This window comes from Psammomys obesus, unplaced genomic scaffold (assembly GCF_907164565.1).
Source record: "Psammomys obesus unplaced genomic scaffold, mPsaObe1.curated_primary_1811, whole genome shotgun sequence".
Taxonomy (NCBI): Eukaryota; Metazoa; Chordata; class Mammalia; order Rodentia; family Muridae; genus Psammomys; species Psammomys obesus.
In genome coordinates this window covers 24,139,171-24,160,380 of record NW_026587216.1, presented here as the reverse complement: position 1 = coordinate 24,160,380, position 21,210 = coordinate 24,139,171, and the positions used below count along the sequence as shown (strand labels likewise).

Here is a 21,210-nt window from a genome sequence, read left to right as displayed (position 1 = left end):
CAGAGTTGTGGTCTCCATTACAGAACTAGTTTTATGAAAGGACCTAAACTGTGTGAGGATATGGCAAGTAGGCAACATCTTTGAGCCAGAAATAGGCCCTGATCAGGAAAATAATTACTGGCACCCAAATCAAATTACTTCCTAGAGTCTAGAACCATGAAAAATAGGACTCTCACTTTACCTATGTAGTCACTGGTTCTCTGTTAAGGCAGGCTAAGTGAAAACAGTTTGGAAAACTTACTAAACAGAGCCAGAAAAGGGAACAAAAATCACTTAAAGAAATATGACTAGAAATATTACTTTGCTGGAAGATACAAAATATATGTGGTATTTTAAATGAGAAAACCCCCATAAGCTCATATATTTGAATGCTTGGTCCTGGTTGGTAGAAATGTTTGGAAGGATTGGGAGGTGTGGCCTTGTTGGAGCAGGTATGTCACTGGAGGTGGACTTTGAGGTTTCAAAAGCTCAGGCCATTCCCAGTTAACTCTCTCTGTGGCCCCTGTCTGTGGATCACATGTAAACTACTATTCCAGTAGCAAGCTACTGCTCTAGTGCCTGCCTGCTGCCAGGCCCCCACTATGATCTTAGGCTTATAATACTCTGAAACCCCGAACCCCCAAATTAAATGCTTCCTTTTATAAATTGCCTTATCATGGTATTTTGTTGTGACAACAGAAAAGTCACTAAGACAAAGCTGGTACCAGAAGTGGGGCACAGCTGTAAAATCCTGACCATGCTGGGTTTTGTGGAGGAATGTGGAAGACAAAGAAAGAGGTTGAACACTCTAAGTGAGGCTTAATGCGCCAACCTAAAAGGAGCCTGAAAGACAACAGTGCTGAGAGCAAGGTGGACTATGGAAGCACAAGATGTTTCAGAGGACAATATTAGCAAATGGGCTGGAAATCATTCTTGTGATATTTTGCCAAAGAACATGTCTGGTTTTTGCCCTTTAAGAGCTTTGAATTAATTTCATTGATAGAGGAGATCTGAAGACAGCATAATATCAGTTCTGTTGCATGGTTATTTGTAATCACTCATGAAAATCTACTATTAAAAGAAATAGCAAGTGGCTCACAGCCATCTATAGCGAGGTCTGGTGCCCTCTTCTGGTGCTTATAAATAATAAATAAATAAATCTTTAAGGAGACTAGAGAGATGGCTCAGGGGTTAAAAGAGCTGCCTATTCTTCCAGAGGTCCTGAGTTCACTTCCCAGCAACCACATGGTGGCTCATAACCATCTGTAATGTGATCTGATGCCCTCTTTTGACGTGGAGATGTATATGCAGATAGAGCACTCATATACCTAAAAATAAATGACAAATAAACATTTAAAAAAAAAGAAAGAAATAGCAAGCAGGAAGAATAGAAATACAAAATGTTCCATTTAAGGAGAAAAAGAGCATCAAGAAATTTAATGTTGACCTCTTGGTTTATGCTGGAAGAAATAAGAAAAATGTAATAAAGGAATCGGTGCCCTCCAGGAAGCCCCAACCAACTAATTCTGCAACCTGTGAAAAGGCAGACAGAATTATCTGTTCCTAAAGAGCAACAACAAATCAAAACTTATGCAAATGTAATTCTAGGAGGGGTATCTCCACCCTAAGGAAGCAGCAGAGCTTGGCAGTAGAGCTTAGCTCTGTGGTTCTGGCTTCAGAGTTAAAAAGGGCTCAGGAGTAAAAGTCTGATGTAAAGAAGGTGCAGAGGCCAGAGGTGGCAGGGAGTCCCTGCAGGGAGGCTTAGAGACGCCATTGTGTGAAGCTTGGCACACCGGAAACTCCAAGGTGCGGGAGGTATAAAAGCCTTGGGCCACCTGCCAAGGAAAGCTGCTAACAGCAAATGCAAGCAGCCCAAGAGAGTTACCTAAGCACTTTAGTAGCACACACAGAGATTCGGGATTTAGAGTCTGTCCTGCTGAGCTTCTGTCTTGCGTTTGTCCAGTTCACCAGGCCTTATTCCTCCCTTTTGAAATGATAATATATATTCAGTATCAATGTATGTTGTAAGCATGTAATTTGTTTTTTGCTTTTACAGAGGGTTACAAGTAAGACTGCCTTGAATCTCAGAAGGACACTTCATAAACTCTGGATTTTTAAACTTAAGACTTTGAAATACTATAGAGACTTCTGAATTTCGACCAAATGCATTTTGCATTATGATGTGGCTATAAGCCTAGGAGGCCAAAGAATTAAATATGGTGGTTTGAATGAAATGGCCTCTATAGACTCATATATTTAAATCCCCAGTTAGCTCTTTCTGCATCTTGCTTGGGGATCAGATGTAAGCTCTCAGCTGCTACTCCAGGGCTATGCCTGAGGTCATGACGCCTACCAAGATGATGGAGGACTACAGTCTTCCGGAACCCTGAGCCCCTCCTCACCATTAAATGTTTTCTTTTCTAAGTTGCTTAGGTCATGGTGTTTTGTTGCAGTGACAAAAAAATAATTAAGGCAATAAATATTAAGGATCTCAACAAATTCCAAGCAAGAGAAGCTAAAAGAAACCCTTACTAATACACAGTATAAAACACGAAACAATGAACTGTAACGCTCATCAACCAGACAAGCAACCTTGCAGAGGAGACCTTGATTTCCAGAATTATTACCTTACAATATTAAAAATCTCCAGTTCTCAACAAAAATTTCAAGGTACTCATATACTTGTGTGCCATATAGCCAATTAACAGGAAAGACAATTAACAAAAACACCCCTGAAAAAATGAAGATACTGGACAGACCAAAAAAAGATTTAAAGTTACTGTCTGATGTATACTCCAAAGATAAAGAAAATTACATACAAAAAAAAAAAAAAAACCTAAAAAAAAAAAACCAAAAGATGAAAATGTGGAGAATATTAATTACTACAAGGTACTAAATACAAATTTGGGGGCTGAAAACAATAAGGAAATAATTTCTTAGAAAAATTCAATAACATACTTGAATAGGAAGAAGAATCAGTTAATTTAAAAATGAGAAAATTAAAATTACATAGTTTGAGAAGCAAAAAAAAAAATAATAATGAAGAAAAATGAAGCTGGATATGGTAGCATGTATCTACAATCCTTCCAGGGAGAGAGATGCAGGGAAATGAGTGGACTCAGAGGCCGGTGAGGGCCTCAAGAGTCTGTCTTTTCAAAGAAGAAAAGTATGGGGCAAGGGGTGGGAAGGGGAAAAGAACCAGAAATAAAGAAGTAGACAGAATCTATGGAACTTATAACAACATACACATAAAAAAATACTACAGAAGAAAAAGGGAACAAAAAGCACTAACTTATTATGGATAAAAAGTTTCTGAACTTGATGAATGAATTATGAACCTATATATATAAAATCTCAACAAATTCCAAGCGGAATAAATTCAAAGATCTACACTAAAACACAATATATGCAATGCAGTGAAAGACAAATTAAGAATCATGGAAGCATCATGAAAGAAGCAAAACAAGACATGTTGGCATACAAGTATAACCCTAGCATGCAGGAGGGCGAGGCAGGGGGATCATGATTGCAAGGCCAGCCTGGCATGCTCAGCAAGATCCTTTCCCATGTGTGGAAAAGGAACAACTACTCAGATAACTGAGGTCTTCCAGAAGCGATCATCAGTGAGATGGACAGAGTCTCAGCAGACAATATGGCAACTAGAAAGGAAGGAAGAATGAGATGTTTAGCAGGCTAAACATACACACACATGCACACACACGCACACACACACACCCCGTCAACCAGGAATTCTATTGCCAACAAGCCACACTTCAAAAATGGAGAAGAAATTTTAAAAATAATCAGAAAGCCAAGGAAATCTGTTGCTAGTAGCTGACAAGACATGATGAAGAAAGTCCTTCATTGCTGAAATAAAAGAACGCTACTTGGTAACTCAAAGGCACACAAAGAAATACATGATTTCTAATGAGGCAAACAGTACATAAGTATAAAAACTAGTGTACTGTACTGCTACTTTGTAACTCCACTTTTTCTATGATACAATACACAACTGCTTAAAATTATAAACACACCAAGAAATAATAAACCTTCAAATTAAATAACTTACTAAGAACAAGTGAAATATTTGAAAAGACATCTGATTAAAAATATACACTCACATTAACCAGGCGCAAACTTTTAATCCCAGCCCTTAGGAGGCAGAGGCAAATGGATATCTGTGAGTTCAAGGCCAGCCTGGTCTATAGAGAGAGTTCCAGGACAGCCAACACTACATAGAGAGACTGTCTCAAAAATAAAAATAAAATACACTGATGACAACACACAAAAAGTGACCGAAATTAGCAGCAATTATAGAGACACAAAATGAAACTACAGAGAGGTATGACTGCATACCTATTGTATTGATTACGTTTAGTAAGAGTTGCCAGGTACTCTGGCTCAGGCCTGCATCCCAGCACTCAGAGGCTGAAGCCAGGAGGACTGTCAATGCTGTGAGGCCAGAGAGAGAAATTCTGTTTTAAAAGAAAAGAAAAATAATACGAGATTGTATGGTACTTGGGAAGCAGAAGCAGACAGATCTGAGTTCTAGGCCAGCCTGGTCTACGAAGTGAGTTCCAGGACAGCCATGGCTACACAGAGAAACCTATCTCAGGGAGAAAAAAAAAGAAAAAAAATCTTGTATAAAATGTGACAGGGATGTAAAATGTCAAACTATCGTCAAAAGAAGCTTCTTAGCAAGTTAAACTTAAATCAGGCACACCCCCGCTAATCCCAAATTATTGACAAAGATAAAGAGAGAAGAACATACATGTTAAGAGGATGTTTTTGTGTACTGTGTAAAGATTATCCTTGTGTTAGTCAATTACTGACTTCTAGTCCAGCAGAGATCTGATTACAGTCTGGGACTTTGGAATTGTCATTATTATATCTTAGTAGCTTGTAAACACTGTTCTCCATCACCTTTTGATTGGTCAAATACAGAGCTGAATGGGCAATAGCTAGGCTGGAGGGTTGAGGTGGGACTTCCAATCCCAGTGAGAGGGTCTCAGGTGGGGACCAGAGGAAAGGAGTCACCATGGCAACACAGATGAAGAAGGAGGTGCTAGGGCAAGGCTAAGATGGCAGGTAACAGGCCACATGGCTGGGAAGTAGGCCAGGTCACTCTACTGCCTGATTAGAATAGCTATCTGCCCAGCTACAGTGCCTGAAGCTTTTAATGAACATAAAGGTCTCCAGGCCATTATTCAGAAGATGCACAGACACAGAAAGTCCCTGCTTTCACATATACATTCCTACTAAGCCTTATATACAAATGTTCAAAGTATCATTATAATAGCAAAAAGATGAAACCAAAATATCCATCAACTGGTGAATTTTAAAGAGGGCTACAACCACACAAGGAATAAAAAGAAATATTGATATATATAAAATATAAATTCAAAATTACTATGCTAACTGGAAGAAGTAAAAGCATATATAAATGATTACATCTATACATGACCAATCTCGTATTGTTTTTCTTTTCTTTTAAAACAGAATTTCTCTCTCTGGCCTCACAGTATTGACAATCCTCCTGGCTTCAGTCTTTTGAGTGCGAGGATGCAGGCCTGAGCCAGCATTCCTGGCAAGTCTTACTAAATGTAATTAATACAATAGGTATGCATATAAATTCTAGAAAAGGAATTACTATTGTTGGCTACAGAAAACAGATCACTAGCTATCTAGGGTCATGAATGTAGGGAAAGATAAACCATAAGGGTGTGTGAGAAACTTTTATGGGTCACTGGAAGTGTTTGGTTTTTCACATAGGCATAATATTGAGCATGAATATTTCTAACCTAGTTTAAATTACAAAAGAAATCAGGATTGCACTGAATCAGAAAAACAAAGGTTCTCCCTTCTTTTTGGTTATATGCTCCCTGCTGTCTCTCTATCCTAGAGCTCTCTTCCATTATCCTCATTCCTTCTCCTGTATTTCCATATCAATAGTCCATACAAAATAATTATTTCAACCTTACCTGAGAATATGAACTCAAAAGACACAGTCTACAGTCCAAATTACTCAGTGTATCCTAGTTGTATTTTCCCAAAGGATGAAATATAAAACTCCTACGTATCAAGTCTAGGCCTGGGAAAGATGTCATGTGTGGTGCTATATGTCTGTGACTCTAGCACTTAGTGGGGGGCTGAGGCAAGAGAATCCTAAGGTCAAGGCCAGTCTGTGAGACCCCATTTGAAACAACAAAAAGCAAACACAAAAACCTTACGCAAACTATGCAATATTTTACAAGACAAATACCTTTATCTTCAACTAACCAGTATCAGTGGGTAAATAGAAAGGAAAGGTAATATTAATTAATACTAGGCAAAATCTAATGTGATCCTTGATTGGATCCTATTTAAACAGAGCAAATGTAAACAGATACGTGAGCCAATAGAGAAAAGGCAAACACGGATCACACAGTGTGCAGGTTATTGTTATTCATCACTGAGGGCAATAACAGTATGATTTTTTTTTAGCTCTTTATCAGATGGATTTCAAAGCACTAATCGGCAGCTATGCCCTGATCCCTAATGGAGCCAGGAGCAGGGGAGCACTCTCTGTAATCCCAGCGCTGGACAGCCAAGGGCAGAATGATCTTTGAGTCTGAGGCCAGCCGATGCTATACGATGAGTTCCCAGTTCAGTATTTTTAAAAATGAGATTAAAATTAAAACATCCACTGGAAAAAGTTAAGAAATCTGGGCAAAATATTGGCAATGTAGGCATGCTTCTATGTATCTGTCTTGAATGTTTTATAATTTAAATTTCTTATTATTTCTTTTATTTTTTGAGATTATCATATAATAAAATTTTTGAGAAAAGGTTCATAATGCCATAAACCTGAGTTTCTAATGGTATAAAATGTATCTTATTTCATTTCTATTTTAATAGCGGTTAACACTAATAATGGGTACTCAATGGAGCTTTTTCCAAAATTATTCAGTGCTATGAACCACTAGCAAATAACTAAAATTACCTGGATGCTTCAGTATTAGCCTAACCCTCAAGAATTTCGGGTTGGATGAGGAATCAGTGTGCAAAATGTTTGCTGCACATGCATCAGGGCCTGCATTCTGAGCACAGAACAGTATGTAAAAGCTAAGTGCAGCAGCACGGCCCCAGCGATAAAGAGCAGAGACAGATGAACTTGGCTCACAGTAAACAGCAAATTCCAGCTTCAGTGAGAGACCCAGCCTGAGACTAGGCGAAGAGCAAGCAAGGAAGACAACTTGAAGGAAGATGCCATGCTCTAGCCTCCGTAAGCACATGAACAGTGAACACACCTGCCCACCACATGCAGACATGCACACACCACGCATATTAGGTAGCTATTTTGTTTAAAGAATGGTTGGTCCAATACGCCACATATTTCTCAGCTAACAGATTTAAGAGCGGAGACTTTACCTAATTATTCAATGCCACATGCTGCCAATGCTGGACTAGGATCGGGCTGGCAAATCCTATGAAAAAACCAAATGAAATTTGGTTTTTTCATTTAAAAAACCAAAATTTTTTAAATGAAGATGATGACTAGATTTTTAAAGCCACTGGCGGAGGGGGCTGGGCACGTTGCTCGGCTGTTACAAGCATGAGATGCTCTGACAGGGGACCTGGGCTCAGGTCCCAGTCCCCCCGCCGGAGCTCCAGGAGCTATGACACACTCTTCTGATCTGTTTAGGCGCCGTGAATGCATGTGGTGGTGCAGACATGCAGACCAAACAGGCATGCACATAAAATGAATAAATCTTCTTAAAAAGACAGAAAGGGAGGCAGGCAGGGAGGCCAAGCTGCCGATGAGCTGCTCCCTGACATCCACTCCAGAGCACGTGCCTTGCAGAGGCAATGCAGCTCTTGTCACCCTAACGACTACCAAGATGGGCACGCAGGAGAAAGAAGATACCCTCTTCTGACAATCGACTGGCCTCTGCTCCGGCAGACAGCCTTCTTCCCGGGTTTGAGAGAACACTACAGAAACTTGGAGAGCTGGCCAGGTACAAAGATGGCTCATAGGGCGGTGACAACTTAGCCCGTGCAAGGCCCACTAGATCGTGTCAGCTCAATTACCATGAAGAGCGGAACCCAGAGAGCGGATGCGTGAGCACTAACGTGGTGAGTTTCTATGTAGCAGTCATATATTAGAAGTTGGCTTAAGATGGGGGTTCAACAGGTAAGAGTGCTTAACACTCTTCCCAAGAACCAGGCTTCGGTCGCCAGGCCTTTCATCTCCATGGTCACCACGCACACATGTGGTACACACACGTAGCCAAACACTCTCACAGACAAAAAACTAAATTGTTCAGATCCTATAAGACTCAATGGAGGACAGGAGAAAGCATGAAGGAATCAGGTAGGCCACTACGTCTCATCAAAATGAACAAAACAACCACGTGCACCTGGAGATCTTGACTAGAAATCTCGTTAGAGACAGTATGCCTCCACTCTACAAAACTGATCATTTCAAAGCCATAAGAAACAAAACCCTGAGGATGGTACTAACCAAGACCAATTAAACCAGAATTTCTATTTTGCATACAAACATACACATATGTAAGAGAATTGACATATCATTAGTTAATGTCCCAAGAAAACCAGGAGTTGGGACTGGGTTTAAATGTTTCTTAATAGAGATAGCAATTTTTATTAAAACATATTTTATGTCTTACAATGACTTGTAGAAATGTGTGAATGACTATAAAGAAATCCAAACAGTCAATTAGTTAATATAACTTAAATCCATAAAAACCATGCATCACTCAAGAACAAACCATTGATCAAGGACTTCAATATAAGACCTGATATCCTAAGGATCAAGAGATGGCTCAGGAGTTAAGAGCACTTGCTGCTCTTCCAGAAGATCCAGGTTTTATTTCCAATGGCTACAAGAAAGCTCACAACTTTCTGTCACTCTAGTTCCAGGCAATTCCAATGTCCTTTTCTGGCTTCCATGGGAACCAGGTATATAAGTGGTATGCAGACATACATACAGGCAAAACATCCATACACAAATTTTTATTAATTATTTAATATTTTATAAATTATTAAAATGTTTAATAAAAATAAAAAATACCTGATGCCACAAATCTCTTAGAGGAAATCTCTTAGAGGAGAAAGTAGGAAATACACACTTCAACTGATAGGCACAGAAAAGAACATCTAAACAGGACCTCCACTGAGCAGGCATTAAGACCAACCCCTACCAAGTGGGTCCTCACTAAAACAACTAGCTTCTGTACAGCAAGGGACATCATCATTTGTGAAGAGGCAGTCTACTGAATGGAAAAAAAACTTTCCCAGCTATAGAGCTTACAAAGGGTTAGTGTCTAGAACATACAAAGAACTCAAAAACTAAAACCAAGAGAAGAAACAACTCAATCGAAAACTGGGCCATGGACCATCCAGGGCTCTCAAAAGAAGAAATACAAATGGCTGAAAACTTTTTTCAATGTTCAACATCCTTTGCCATCATGGAAATGCAAATTAAAACTACTTTAAGATTTTGTCTTCCCCAGTCAGAATGATTAAAAAAGCCAACTAGAAGAAAGGCTACAAACACTGATGTGAATGTGGAGAAGGGAATAAACCACATATTCACAATTGGCGGGAGTGCATACTGGTGCAGCCACTATGGAAACCAGTGTGGAGGCTCTGTAACAATCTAGAAATAGATATGCATGTGATCCAACTACATCATCAGTCCTAGGCATACTCCCAAAGGACTCTGTATCCTGCTACAGAGATACCTGCTCACCTATACACACTCCTGCTCTGGTCACAGTATCCAAGAAACAGAAGCAGCCTAGATGTCCATCAACTGACTAATGAATAATAAAAATGTGATATATATGCATACACACACACACACACACACACACACACACAACACACACAATGGAGTATTTTTTCATCTATAAAGAAAAATGAAATGCCAGGCATGGTGATACATACCTTTAATCCCAGTGTACTCAGGAGCCAGAGGCAGGCAGATCTCTGTGAGTTTGAGGCCAACCTGGTCTACAAAATGAGTTCCAAGAGAGCCAATGCTATACAGAGAATCCCTGTCTTGGAAAAAAATGAATGAATGAATGAATGAATGAATGAATGAATGAATGAATGAATGAATGAGGGAGGAGGGAAGGGAAGGAAGAAAGAAAGAGGGAGAGAGGGAGACAGGGAGGGAGGAAAGGAAAGACAAAACAAGGAAAAAGAAAGATGAGATCTCAGTTAACTAACCATCACAAAAGAAATAGCATCAACTTTATTCTGTAGTTTAACAAACGTGCTGAATTATTCCAAAACGCCTTACTTTACAGATTTCCAATTGTGTATGAATACATAAAAAGTATTTTGTACTTCAGTGTTTTTACTTTTAGCCTATAGAGCAGTTAATAAATGTTAAAGACCCACAGTCAAAAAGGTAGAACACCCACCTGCCAAACTCCCCCACTCTCTCAGTGACCCCCCACCTGATGCCCAATACCTCCTCCCCTCCTCTCACTGTGTCTCAGCCCCCAACTCAAGCAGAACACCCCTGCTCTACCAGAAGCCATGCTGGCTGCCAAAACTCTAGGTAGACTGCCCTCTCCAAATCTCTTGGTGCTCCCGCCCCCACGATTCTCTATCACAAGCTAAGTAACTGGTTATGGAAAGAGTTAACACATTGGGGCAGGCTTTGCCTAAAGGCAAGGTGGATGAGCATGGAATCAACAGGAGACAGGAGAAAGTAGTACCTGTCATCTGTTTGCATGAAGAGGGCTCAGAAATCTTACGTGTTTCTTTCATGAAGAACAGACATCATTCAGATGTTTTTTATGGATTCCATCCTTGCAGTGACCAAATATATCAAAGTCTTGTTGTCCTTTTGTCTCCTTCCCTGCCCTGTGCATATTGTTATGGCCATCATCTCCAAAATACATGTAGTGTTAATTTATGCCTCTAAGCTTCTGGTGAGCTTGCACTTTGATTTTTATCTTTAAAAGAGCTGACATGGAAAAGTGCTCACAAATGTTTGTGAGATAAATAAGGGAACTGAAAGAGGCCAGAGCTTAAGGGGGCACTGGGATCCAGTCAGTAATCATGGATGATTAATTCATTTGCTATTCTGGGGTTGGAAGAAAAGTGAAAATACCAATGAGCGAGGAGAAGGGGATTTCTGTTTGTTTATTTTTTATTTTTCAAGACAGGGTTTCTCTGTGTAGCCTTGGCAGTTCTGAACTCACTTTGTTGACCAGGCTGGCCTCGAACTCACAGAGATACACTTGCCTCTGCATTCCTGAGTGCTGGGATTACAGGCATGTGCCACTCTGCCCAGCAAGTAGGGGATTTATTTACAAGAAAAGATCTTAGTTAAGGTGGCAATGGATTACAAAGCCACCATGAATTATATTGCATTCTCTATAAATAAAAATAAATTTTGAAATAAAACTTTTAAAGTTTTAAAAACATTTTGTCTATTATTCATTAAAAAATTATATTCAAAGCTGGGCACGGTGGCACACACCTGTAATCCCGGCACTCGGGGAGGCAGAGGCAAGCAGATCTCTGTAAGTTCAAGGCCAGCCTGTTCTATAAAGTGAGTCTAGGACAGCCAAGGCTACAGAAAGAAACCCTGTCTTAAAACAAACAAACGAACAAACAAAAAATTATATTTGAGACCAAGATATTCAAACTTATGGGGCACAATGAAAGTGGTGCTAAGAGGAAAGTTCATAGCACTAAGTGCCTACATTTAAAAAAATTAAGCAGATTTTATACTAGCTACATAACAACATGTGAAAGCCCTGGAACAAAAAGAAGCAAGCACACCCAAGAGGAGTAGACAGTAAGAAATAATCAAACTCCAGGCTGAAATCAATCAAATAGAAACAAAGAGAACAATACAAAGAATCAATGAAACAAAAAAACTAGTTCTTTGAGAAAAATCAAAACTAAAAACAAACCCTTATCCAATCTAACTAAAAGGCAGAGAAAAAAATATACAAATTGACAAAATTAGAAATGAAAGGGATATGACAACAGACTTTAAAATCCTATACACCACAAAATTAGAAAATCTAAAAGAAACAATTTTCTCAATACATACTACTTACCGAAGTTAAGTGGTGATTTTTTAATTTAAGTTCATTTTTAATGAATAATAGACAAAATGTTTTTAAAGCTTTGAAAGTTTTATTTCAAATAAACAATTTAAATACACTTATAATACCTCAAGAAATAAAAGCAGTCATTAAAAGTCCCCCAGCCAAAAGAAGCCCAGGACAGACAGTTTTAGAACAGATTCTTACCAGACTTTCAATGAAGACTTAATACCAATACTCAAGTTATTCACCAAAATAGAAACAGAAGAAACATTATCAGATTCATTTTATGAGGCCATAGTCACCCTGATACCCAAAACCACATAAAGATTTAACAAAGAAAGATAATTACAGAGCAACTTCCCTCATGAACACAGATCCAAAAATACTTTCAATAAAATACTTGCAAACTGAATCCAAGAACACATCAAAAAGATCATCCACCATGATCAAGTAGGCTTTATCCCATAAATACAGGGATAGTTCAACATATAAACAACAACCAATGTAATCTACCATATAAAAAAACCTAAAGAAAAAACCATATGACCATCTCATTAGATGCTGAAAAAGCCTCTGACAAAAAATCCAACACCCCTTTATGAGAGATTAGGGATACAAAGTACATACCTAAACACAATAAAGGCAATATACAGCAAGCCAAGAGTCAACATCAAATTAAATGGAAAAAATTACCTTAAAGCAATTCCACTAGAACCAGGAACAAGGCTGTGCACTCTCTCCATATCTATTCAAAATAGTACCTGAAGTTCTAGCTAGAGCAATAAGACAAGTGAAAGAGATCAAGGGGATTCAAATTAGAAAGAAAAAAGTAAAAGTATCACTACTTTCGAATGATAAGATACATACATAAGTGATTCCAAAAATTCTATCAGGGAGCTCCTACAGCTGATAAACACCTTCAGCAAAGTGAATGGATACAAGATTAACAAAAAAAAAAAAAAAAAAAAAAAAAGGTGGTGGTGGTGGTGGTGGTTAGTCTTCCTATATACAAACAACAAATGGGCTGAGAAAGAAATCGGAGAAACAACACTGTTGGGGGTTGTACCCCAAATGACATTGTAAACTTTGCCTCTCTGCTAACCAATAAAATGCCAACATACCTGGTGGATGGGGAGGTGTAGCCAAAGTTCCTGGGCTTTGGGGGACAGGATCTGGGAAGGAGATGAAACAGGAAGAGGAAAAGGAAGGAGGAAGCCATGATGGGTTAGTGTAGAAGGAACTATGTGGGCAGAGAGAAAGGACTCCAAGAATGGTGTGGAAAGGATTGGTCCAGATGAAGAACATTAGCAAAGTATTTGCAATTATGGATGGGAAGTAGCACAACAAGGAAGGATTAAAGCAGATGGAATGGGATGGGGGCTGGGAGAGAGATAGGGTAGGTGGAATTATCTGCCCAGCCGAAGGTGATACAAGGCAATTACAAAACCTAGCAGGTGTCTGTGTCCTTTATTGATTATATAGTGGGTTAGATAATACCACCATTATAATTACAGGGCTAATAATAAATATTATTAGACTATACTTCGAAAATTACTGTAACACAACATCCTTCACGATAGCCACAGATAATATATAAAATCTTGGGGTAATTCTAACCAAGCAAGTGAAAGACTTCTATGACAAAAACTTCAAGGATTTGAAGAAAAAAATTGGAAGAAGATATCAGAAGATGGAAAGATCTCTCATGTCCATAAATTGGTAAGATTAACAGTAAAAATGCCAAAAGTAATCTACAGATTCAATGCAATCCCCATCAAAATTCCAACCAAATTCATTAAAGACCATGAAAAGATGATACTCAATTTTATATGGAAAAACAAAAACCCAGGATAGCTCAAACAATCCTGAACAATAACAGAACTTCTGGAGACATCACCACCCCAAATTTCAAAGTGAATACTATTAACATAGTAGAATTAGTAAATTTATAACCCCAAATAAATGAATAATTTTTTTAAATGTTAGAAAAAAATTTAAATGTTAGAAGATCAATAATAAAACTGTCAAATATTTTTCTTCCTTAATTTGTCTTCCATTAATAGACTTAGAACAATGAAAAAATCCAAACAAGACTGCTTAAATAATTTTTCCTTATTATTTTTAGTTTTGTTTTTACTTCTTGCAGCACTGAACACTGAATGCAGAACCTCACATAAGCTAGTCAGCTAAACGGCCAGTCCATTTGCTCATTATTTTAAAGTCTGGTTAAAAAATAAATTAGATTCCAGTTTTATAGGCAATACTTAACATTTATCCACTCCTTTCAAATGTACAGAGAAAAATGATTATGATCCCATTTCCATTTCTGTCTTTGAGAAAAGCTAGCTCACTTATGTCTATACAAGGAACTAAATCAATCATTCACAAACTGCTCATGCATTCACTCATTCAACAAGCACTGACTATGTTTATTTACTATTCCAGGCACTGAAAAGGTTAATAATCAAACCAAAATACAGTCCTGTCTTCAGAGATTATTATAACTAGAAGAGAAAAGACTATGAAATATCTGCTAGTAGCAAACACTACTGAAAAAAAAATAAAGGAGGAACACATGACCAAAATCAAGAATTATTTTTGTTTGTTTTGTTGCTATTTATTTTTTAAATTAATTTATTTTTATTTTATGTACACTGGTGTTTGACTGCATGTATGTTTATGTGAGGCTGTTGGATCCCCCTGGAAAAGACGCTACAGACAGTTGGGAGCTGCCATGTGGGTGCTGGGAATTGAACCTGGGTCCTCTAGAAGAGCAGTCAGTGCTCTTAACCACTGAACCATCTCTCTAGCAGCCCTGCTGCTTGTTTTTGAAGACAAGGTTTTTCTATATAGCCATGGATGTCCTGGAACTTGCTCTGTAGACCATGCTGGCCTTGAACTCACAGAGATCTCCCTACCTCTGCCTCCCTGAGTGCTGGGACTAAAGGTATGTACCACTGTGCCCAGCTTAGTTTTTTGTTGTTGTTTCAATCTTAAAATTTTGTTTTTGAGATGTCTTGCTATATTGTAGTCTAGGCTGGCTTCAGGCTCATTGTCCTCCTGCCTCATCTTCCTGAAACAGGATGGTGAGAGACCAAAGAATTAAAAATCAGTGGGTATTGTTTTAAAGTTTAAAGCACAAGCCTGAACAGGGGTCAGCAAATGGAGATATGTCCAGCCACCTTCAGGAAGAACTAGCCTTACTGCATTCTTTCCTGCCCACTAGAGATACAGTTGCTAGGAAACCAGGCCCTCTACCCTAGGGCAGCCAAAACAAGGGAAGCTAGACAATTAATGGTTTGGGGGCTTTCCTATAGCCAATCAATTAAAAATGCAACATTCCCTTTTGTGTTTCGACCAATAGACGCTTGCCGGGCAGGAATACCCCTGCTTTGGGCCTGCTGGGAGGGACCGGACTCTTTAAATCACCCAACTAACCTGAGCACAGGGCTCTCACCACTTCTGTGGTGAGGGTGTGTGAGCCCAAGCTGCAGCTTGTAATAAAAAGATCCTCATGTGTTTTGCAACGGACTTGACTCCTGATGGTGGTCTTTTGGGGTCTTGTGAATCAGGCACAACAATGGCATGCTTATACCACCATGCCTAGCTCACTGGCCACATTTTAAGTGTTCTTTGATCTCATTTTGTCCTGATCTCCTAGAGCTTTTCAGTTTGTAGGGCCCCATTTTCAGAGGTGGATGTCTCCTTTCCTGCCTTTTCAGGCATACCCTATGCCTGTGAATGACATAAGCATGATGTCAACTGTCAAATGTGTGTCTCTAGCTCAGAGAATGTGCCAAGGCTACACAGAGAAACCTTGTCTTGAAAAAAAAAAAAAAAAAAGGAGGGAAGGAAGAAAGAAAGACACAAAGAAGAGAGAAAGAATGAGAAAGCCAAAGGAAAACATTTTTCAACAAGGAGGTGAACACATTTCCCCTGTCCCAAGTACAGCTGGCAGGTCTGGGAACACAGGCCTGATGACTAAGGCAGTGTTTACCACAGAAGCTGCTGGTGTCCTTTGGAGGCTGATTTTGAATGGTGGGGGTGGTAGAAACAAAACTGATTAGGAAGGAACTAGCAACAGCCAGTATGGATCTCTCCTGGAGTCCTGCTATACAAGACAGAGGTGGCCACTGTAACCACAGGAAGACAGACTGTCTGATGATTTTTAAGATAGAAAAACTTAATATCATGCCTATACTCTGATGAGAATTATCTACTGGAAGGAGAAATTGTTGGCAGAGAAAGGGCAGAAGCAAAGTGAAGCTGGGGGGACAGCCATAAAAAGAAAAAAGAACTAGGGAGGTGGGGGCAACAAGGTGAAAAACGTTAAGACTGTAATTTAGGAGGAAGCAAAGAGATGTGAAAACCCCTTGAAATATTGCAAAAGTAAAAAGTCTGACACAGTTAAGAGCAGAATAGGCAGGAAAGATGCTGTATATACTGTCAGGCAGACAGAACAAGACCACAGCTGCCTTCTCTGCTATCACAGGGAAAAGAGGTGATGTGAACTCCAATACTGACCACAACACCTCCAGAAAAGCTAAGAGCAAATAAACCTGACACACTGCAGTTACACGTATTTTCCTTGCTTTGTAGAAAATAGAAAACATCCAAATGACCCACCTGCTACCCACTTTATAGACTAACCAACTCTTACAGAACCGTTTCCATATTATCTGCAAAAGTCTATGACTGTCAAAATACCAAATTTAAAGCCAGATGTGGTGACGCACACCTGTAATCCTAGCACTCAGGGAGGCAAAAGCACGTGGATCACTGTTAGTTTGAGGCCAGCCTGGTCTACAAAGCAAGTCCAGGACAGCCAAGGCTGCACAGGGAAAATCTGTCTCAAAAAACCAAAACCAAAAACCCAATTTAAAATGTGTCAGGGAAAACCACGCACAACTGAAATGTTTTCCAAGAGATGAACAGAGCTCAAACATGGATGTACCAGTTGTACATTTCCCTGTGATTAATATACATATGTATATAGATATATTACAAGGAAATGTATATGTAAAATATATGCATATGTAGCTAATATAAACTACCTTGGTTTTTAAAAGAACATTATAAATAAATGCACAGATAATCATGATACACACAACTTACAATTTCTTTTATAAATGATGAATCTTAATATTAAATATCACACTGGAAAAGATTTATCGTATTTAATCCCTGCAGTACCTGCTCTGTCCATCCTACTTTTGCCAGCTTTGATTTATCAGGAAAACACTCTCCTCCATACGCATGTGCTGGTGCTGGCATGTATGAGCTCCCAAGTAAGGAGGCACTTAGCATTTCTATTACTGAGATCCTCCAATTATAAAATGTTAAAAATCTAATGGCTTCAAGGTTTTCTTATGAGGTACTACATCTGAAAGCTTTACAAAATATAACACATTACAAAATGTTTAAGACTTAAATGTCCTCCGGCCATCCACAACCCCCACCCCCAAACAGAGCATAATTAACACCTAACAAATTAAGTCTGACATGATTGATTAGCACGTTCACCACCTCTCTTTATAACCTTACCTTCGAATGAGCGGGCCCGCTTTCATTCAGGAGTTTATACTGGGGTTGGATGCTATGGAAACGGGCTAACTCATTTACCAGACACATTGGAGTTTTCTCTTTGGGGTTTGCCATTTTATCGTGGAGAAAAGCTGTAAATAAAAAGGCTGTAAAGTTTTTGTCAAGAATGACTTGTAAAAATGGAAGAAAAACTAGTTTTGATTTTTTAATACTAAAGTCATATTGTTCAGCTAAATTATTTTCATTAATTTGTATTTAAATTTTTATATCATATAATGCCTTCCATCACATGCAATAGAAAAATGTAGCAAATCTTGAATAAACAAAGTTACCTTTTTTCTTACCTAAGTTATTCTCTATATACATACAACAACACCACCATAATTGAAGATTATCAAATAGCTTTTAGTTTATATTATAACTTTTCATTTTCTCTCAACCAACTTTTACCATCATCAAATAAGTTTGATTCTTATTACTACAAAAGTAAATTGTCTTTTGTTTTTTTTTAGGGTCTGCTCTCATGTATCCCTGGCTAACCCCAAACTCAAGCTCATGAGGCAGACAAGGATGACCAGCACTGGGATTACAGGTATGAGCACCACACCCAGCCTCATGTAGTGATGGAACTCAGGGCTTCCTGCAGGACAGGCAAACCCTCTGGCAGCTAAGCTAGCTCCCTAGCCCACGTCTGTCCACCTTTCCAAACAGACAATACTTTCCCTTTTCATTTGGAGGAGGAAACGTTCCAAACCTGGGGATCAAGACCTAAGGGTAAATATTAGGACTTCAAAATATTTCTAACCCCAAACAAATTAAACATTCTCTTCTAATTTTGTAGGGAAATTTTAAAGGCAACCAGTAGAAAGAGTAGCAGTCTTTTTCCACTTTTGTAGAAAAAGTAGGATTTCAAATTCTAGGCCAGAGAGGCTACATCATAAGATCCTGTCTCAAAAACAACAAAAGAGGTAAAAGAAGAAAAAAAATGAACGCTCACATCTAACACCCAGCATTAAAGCTGTTAACATTTTCTACATTTGCTTTGAACATTATTTTATAGTTATGAGTATTTTCTTAAAAAAAAAAAAACAGTGCTGCATTTTCATAAAGTTCCTTTAATCTTCTCTAAAAATTACCAAGATGAATTTAGAATGTACTCTTCCAGGAGAATGTAAAGTATATTTGTAGGTACATATGTAGTCATAAGGAAGTAGTCTTGATATATTTGGCTTTTAATTCACATTTTCAGCATCATAATAACTTTAGTTTTCTCAATACTGTCTCTCTTCAGTAAGTTAGAATTTTAAATGACATTGATTTCTGTGTTATCTTTTAACTAATACAGAATTCCCTGGCACTGATGTATTAGGTTTTTATCTACCCTGATATTGAGACATTTAATAGATTAATTCTTCACTCTCTTAAGAGCCAGATGGCTCTCAGAATGACTGTGCCAAATAACCTTCCCATGCTTCAAATGTGAAAACATGGACGATAGCCATGTATCTTTATTTACAATTTGATATTTACCTAGTCATAGCCCACTAGTGTTTGGACATTTATCTACATTCCTAAGTTACTAGTAGAGTTAACCATTTCATATTATGGCTTACTGTGAAGGGTCTCTGCTCGTTTTTATTGATTATTTTATATATTATAGCTGTCAATCTTTTCTTTTATGGTTTATGTTTTTATGTCTTAGGAAATTCTTTCCTAGCCAGGTATGATGGTGCACGCCTGTAATCCCAGCACTCTGGGAGGCAGAGGCAGGTGGATGGATGTGAGTTCGAGGCCAGCCTGGCCTACAAAGTGAGTCCAGAACAGCCAAGACTACACAGAGAAACCCTGGTGTTGGTATAATGGGTTTTTTTTAATGTATACACCTTACCCTTGTTCATTCAAATACTGATTTCTCCCCCTCCCACCCCCAATTCTCTGGTTTCAATCCGGATATTGCATTGTGATACTCATTCTAAGCATCCTGTCACAACTCTTGTGTAAACAGGACAAAATAAAGCAACTAGACACAATGTTGAGCAGGGAGGAGCCAGAAGGCAGGAGAGGAGTGGGAGGAGAAGGGGCAAGAGGAGAGCTAGGAGAGCGGAGCTGGAGGAGAGATCTTGGAGGATGTGGAGCATGAACAAGACCTAAGATTTCACAAAAAGCAAGTATAATGTGGGAAATCTAAATGTTAGGAAACTAAGGGCTTGGAGGTTTAGGAGGGATTAAATATTGCCCAGCACTGTGTTCTAGGTTAACTAAAAACCCAGTCTCTGTGTGGTGATTTGGTTATACAGCTGTTTAAGATTAACAGCAAGCTTTACTAGAAGGTAAACCAATAGTAAATATTAATAACCACCTACAACACCCTGGCTTGAAAAACCAAAAAAAAAATAAATTCTTTCCTAACCTCAAGGTCGTAAGGCGTAAACTCATGAATGCTCTGTTCCTTCTGTAAGATGAAAGCCTGAGTTCTATCCTGAGGTAACATGTGCCTGTAGTCCTAGCTACTTGGAAAATATGAGGCAGAATCATCTCTTGAGCCAGAACTTCAGAGACAATCTGAGCAACACAGGAAGACCCTGTCACAATAATAATAATAAAAAAAATAAGTAAATAGAAGAATGAGAGAGGAAGGGCTCTACTTCATAAGACACTGTAAGGTCTAGTTTTTAAAATATGCGATGTTTTACTACAGTGCACATATGAGCTGTTGCTACAGTTTTATAATGTTTTCTCAGTGCGAAAGTAAATGATTTTACACTATGTTTTCAGTCTTTATTTCATCTCCCATTAATCACACCCAAAAAAACTTCAGGATCTGAGCATAAAACATGTAAGTGCGTTACGTTCTACTAAAGCAGTAATAATGTATGGAGAATACATAAAGAAAGAAACCAACTTAGGAACTTCATCTACAAACTGATAGTAAGGTTTTTCTATAGAAAACAAGACTTTCTTTTAAATTTGTAAAGCTCTCAACAGGACAATAAAGGTGCAATGCTTTGATCATGAACACTAAGAAATGGCTTCTTAAGAAAGCTACATAAATATCCAGCAAAGCACAAGCAATAAGATGAATCTAAGCAAACTATAGAGCTGATACAGCTAATAGCTGGTCTGATGAGTAGTAAGTCATCCTAAGTGTCTTGCAAACTAAAACAAACCTAGCCAATATTATTTTGGAAGAGAGTGAAAAGAGATAAAAGTCCTGATAGATTTAGGAAAACCTGCCTTCTGCATAATTTACTATGTATCATGTGAAGAAGCGCTTTTAAAAATACCTCTTCAACTCAACCAACTATAGAAGATTTGATTCTGAGGTTATGATCAATTACAGTTCTCATTACCACGACATAAAATATTCCAACCATAAGAAACAGACCAGGCTACTGAATTTTTTAAAAGGTAAAAACAGACAGATATGGTGATGCAAGTCTGAAACCCCAGCACTCAGGAGGCTGCAACAGAGGGTCATGATCTGAAGACCAACCTGGACTAGGTAGAATACCCTATCTCAAAATAACTAAATAAATAAAGCAATGATAATAAACAAATAAATAAACAAACAAACAAATAAGGATTAGTATGGTAAAATGTTGCC

The 21,210-nt window shown here is 38.4% G+C and overlaps 1 protein-coding gene across 5 annotated transcripts in view; it reads right to left on the bottom strand.

Moving 5' to 3' along the window:
• Stau2 (staufen double-stranded RNA binding protein 2) overlaps positions 1-21,210 on the bottom strand; it is a 241,352-nt gene that overhangs the window by 188,330 nt on the left and 31,812 nt on the right. For 2 of the 5 annotated variants that reach the window (XM_055603170.1, XM_055603172.1), the window contains exon 2: positions 17,607-17,737. The exons of 1 other annotated variant lie outside the window; for it this stretch is intronic. In XM_055603170.1, coding sequence (XP_055459145.1) covers positions 17,607-17,720 — 114 coding nt within the window. In that variant the 5' untranslated portion in view covers positions 17,721-17,737. Of the gene's footprint in view, positions 1-1,864; positions 1,903-17,606; positions 17,753-21,210 lie in introns of those variants that run through there. 2 more of the 5 variants (XM_055603171.1, XM_055603174.1) reach the window with 2 other exon arrangements.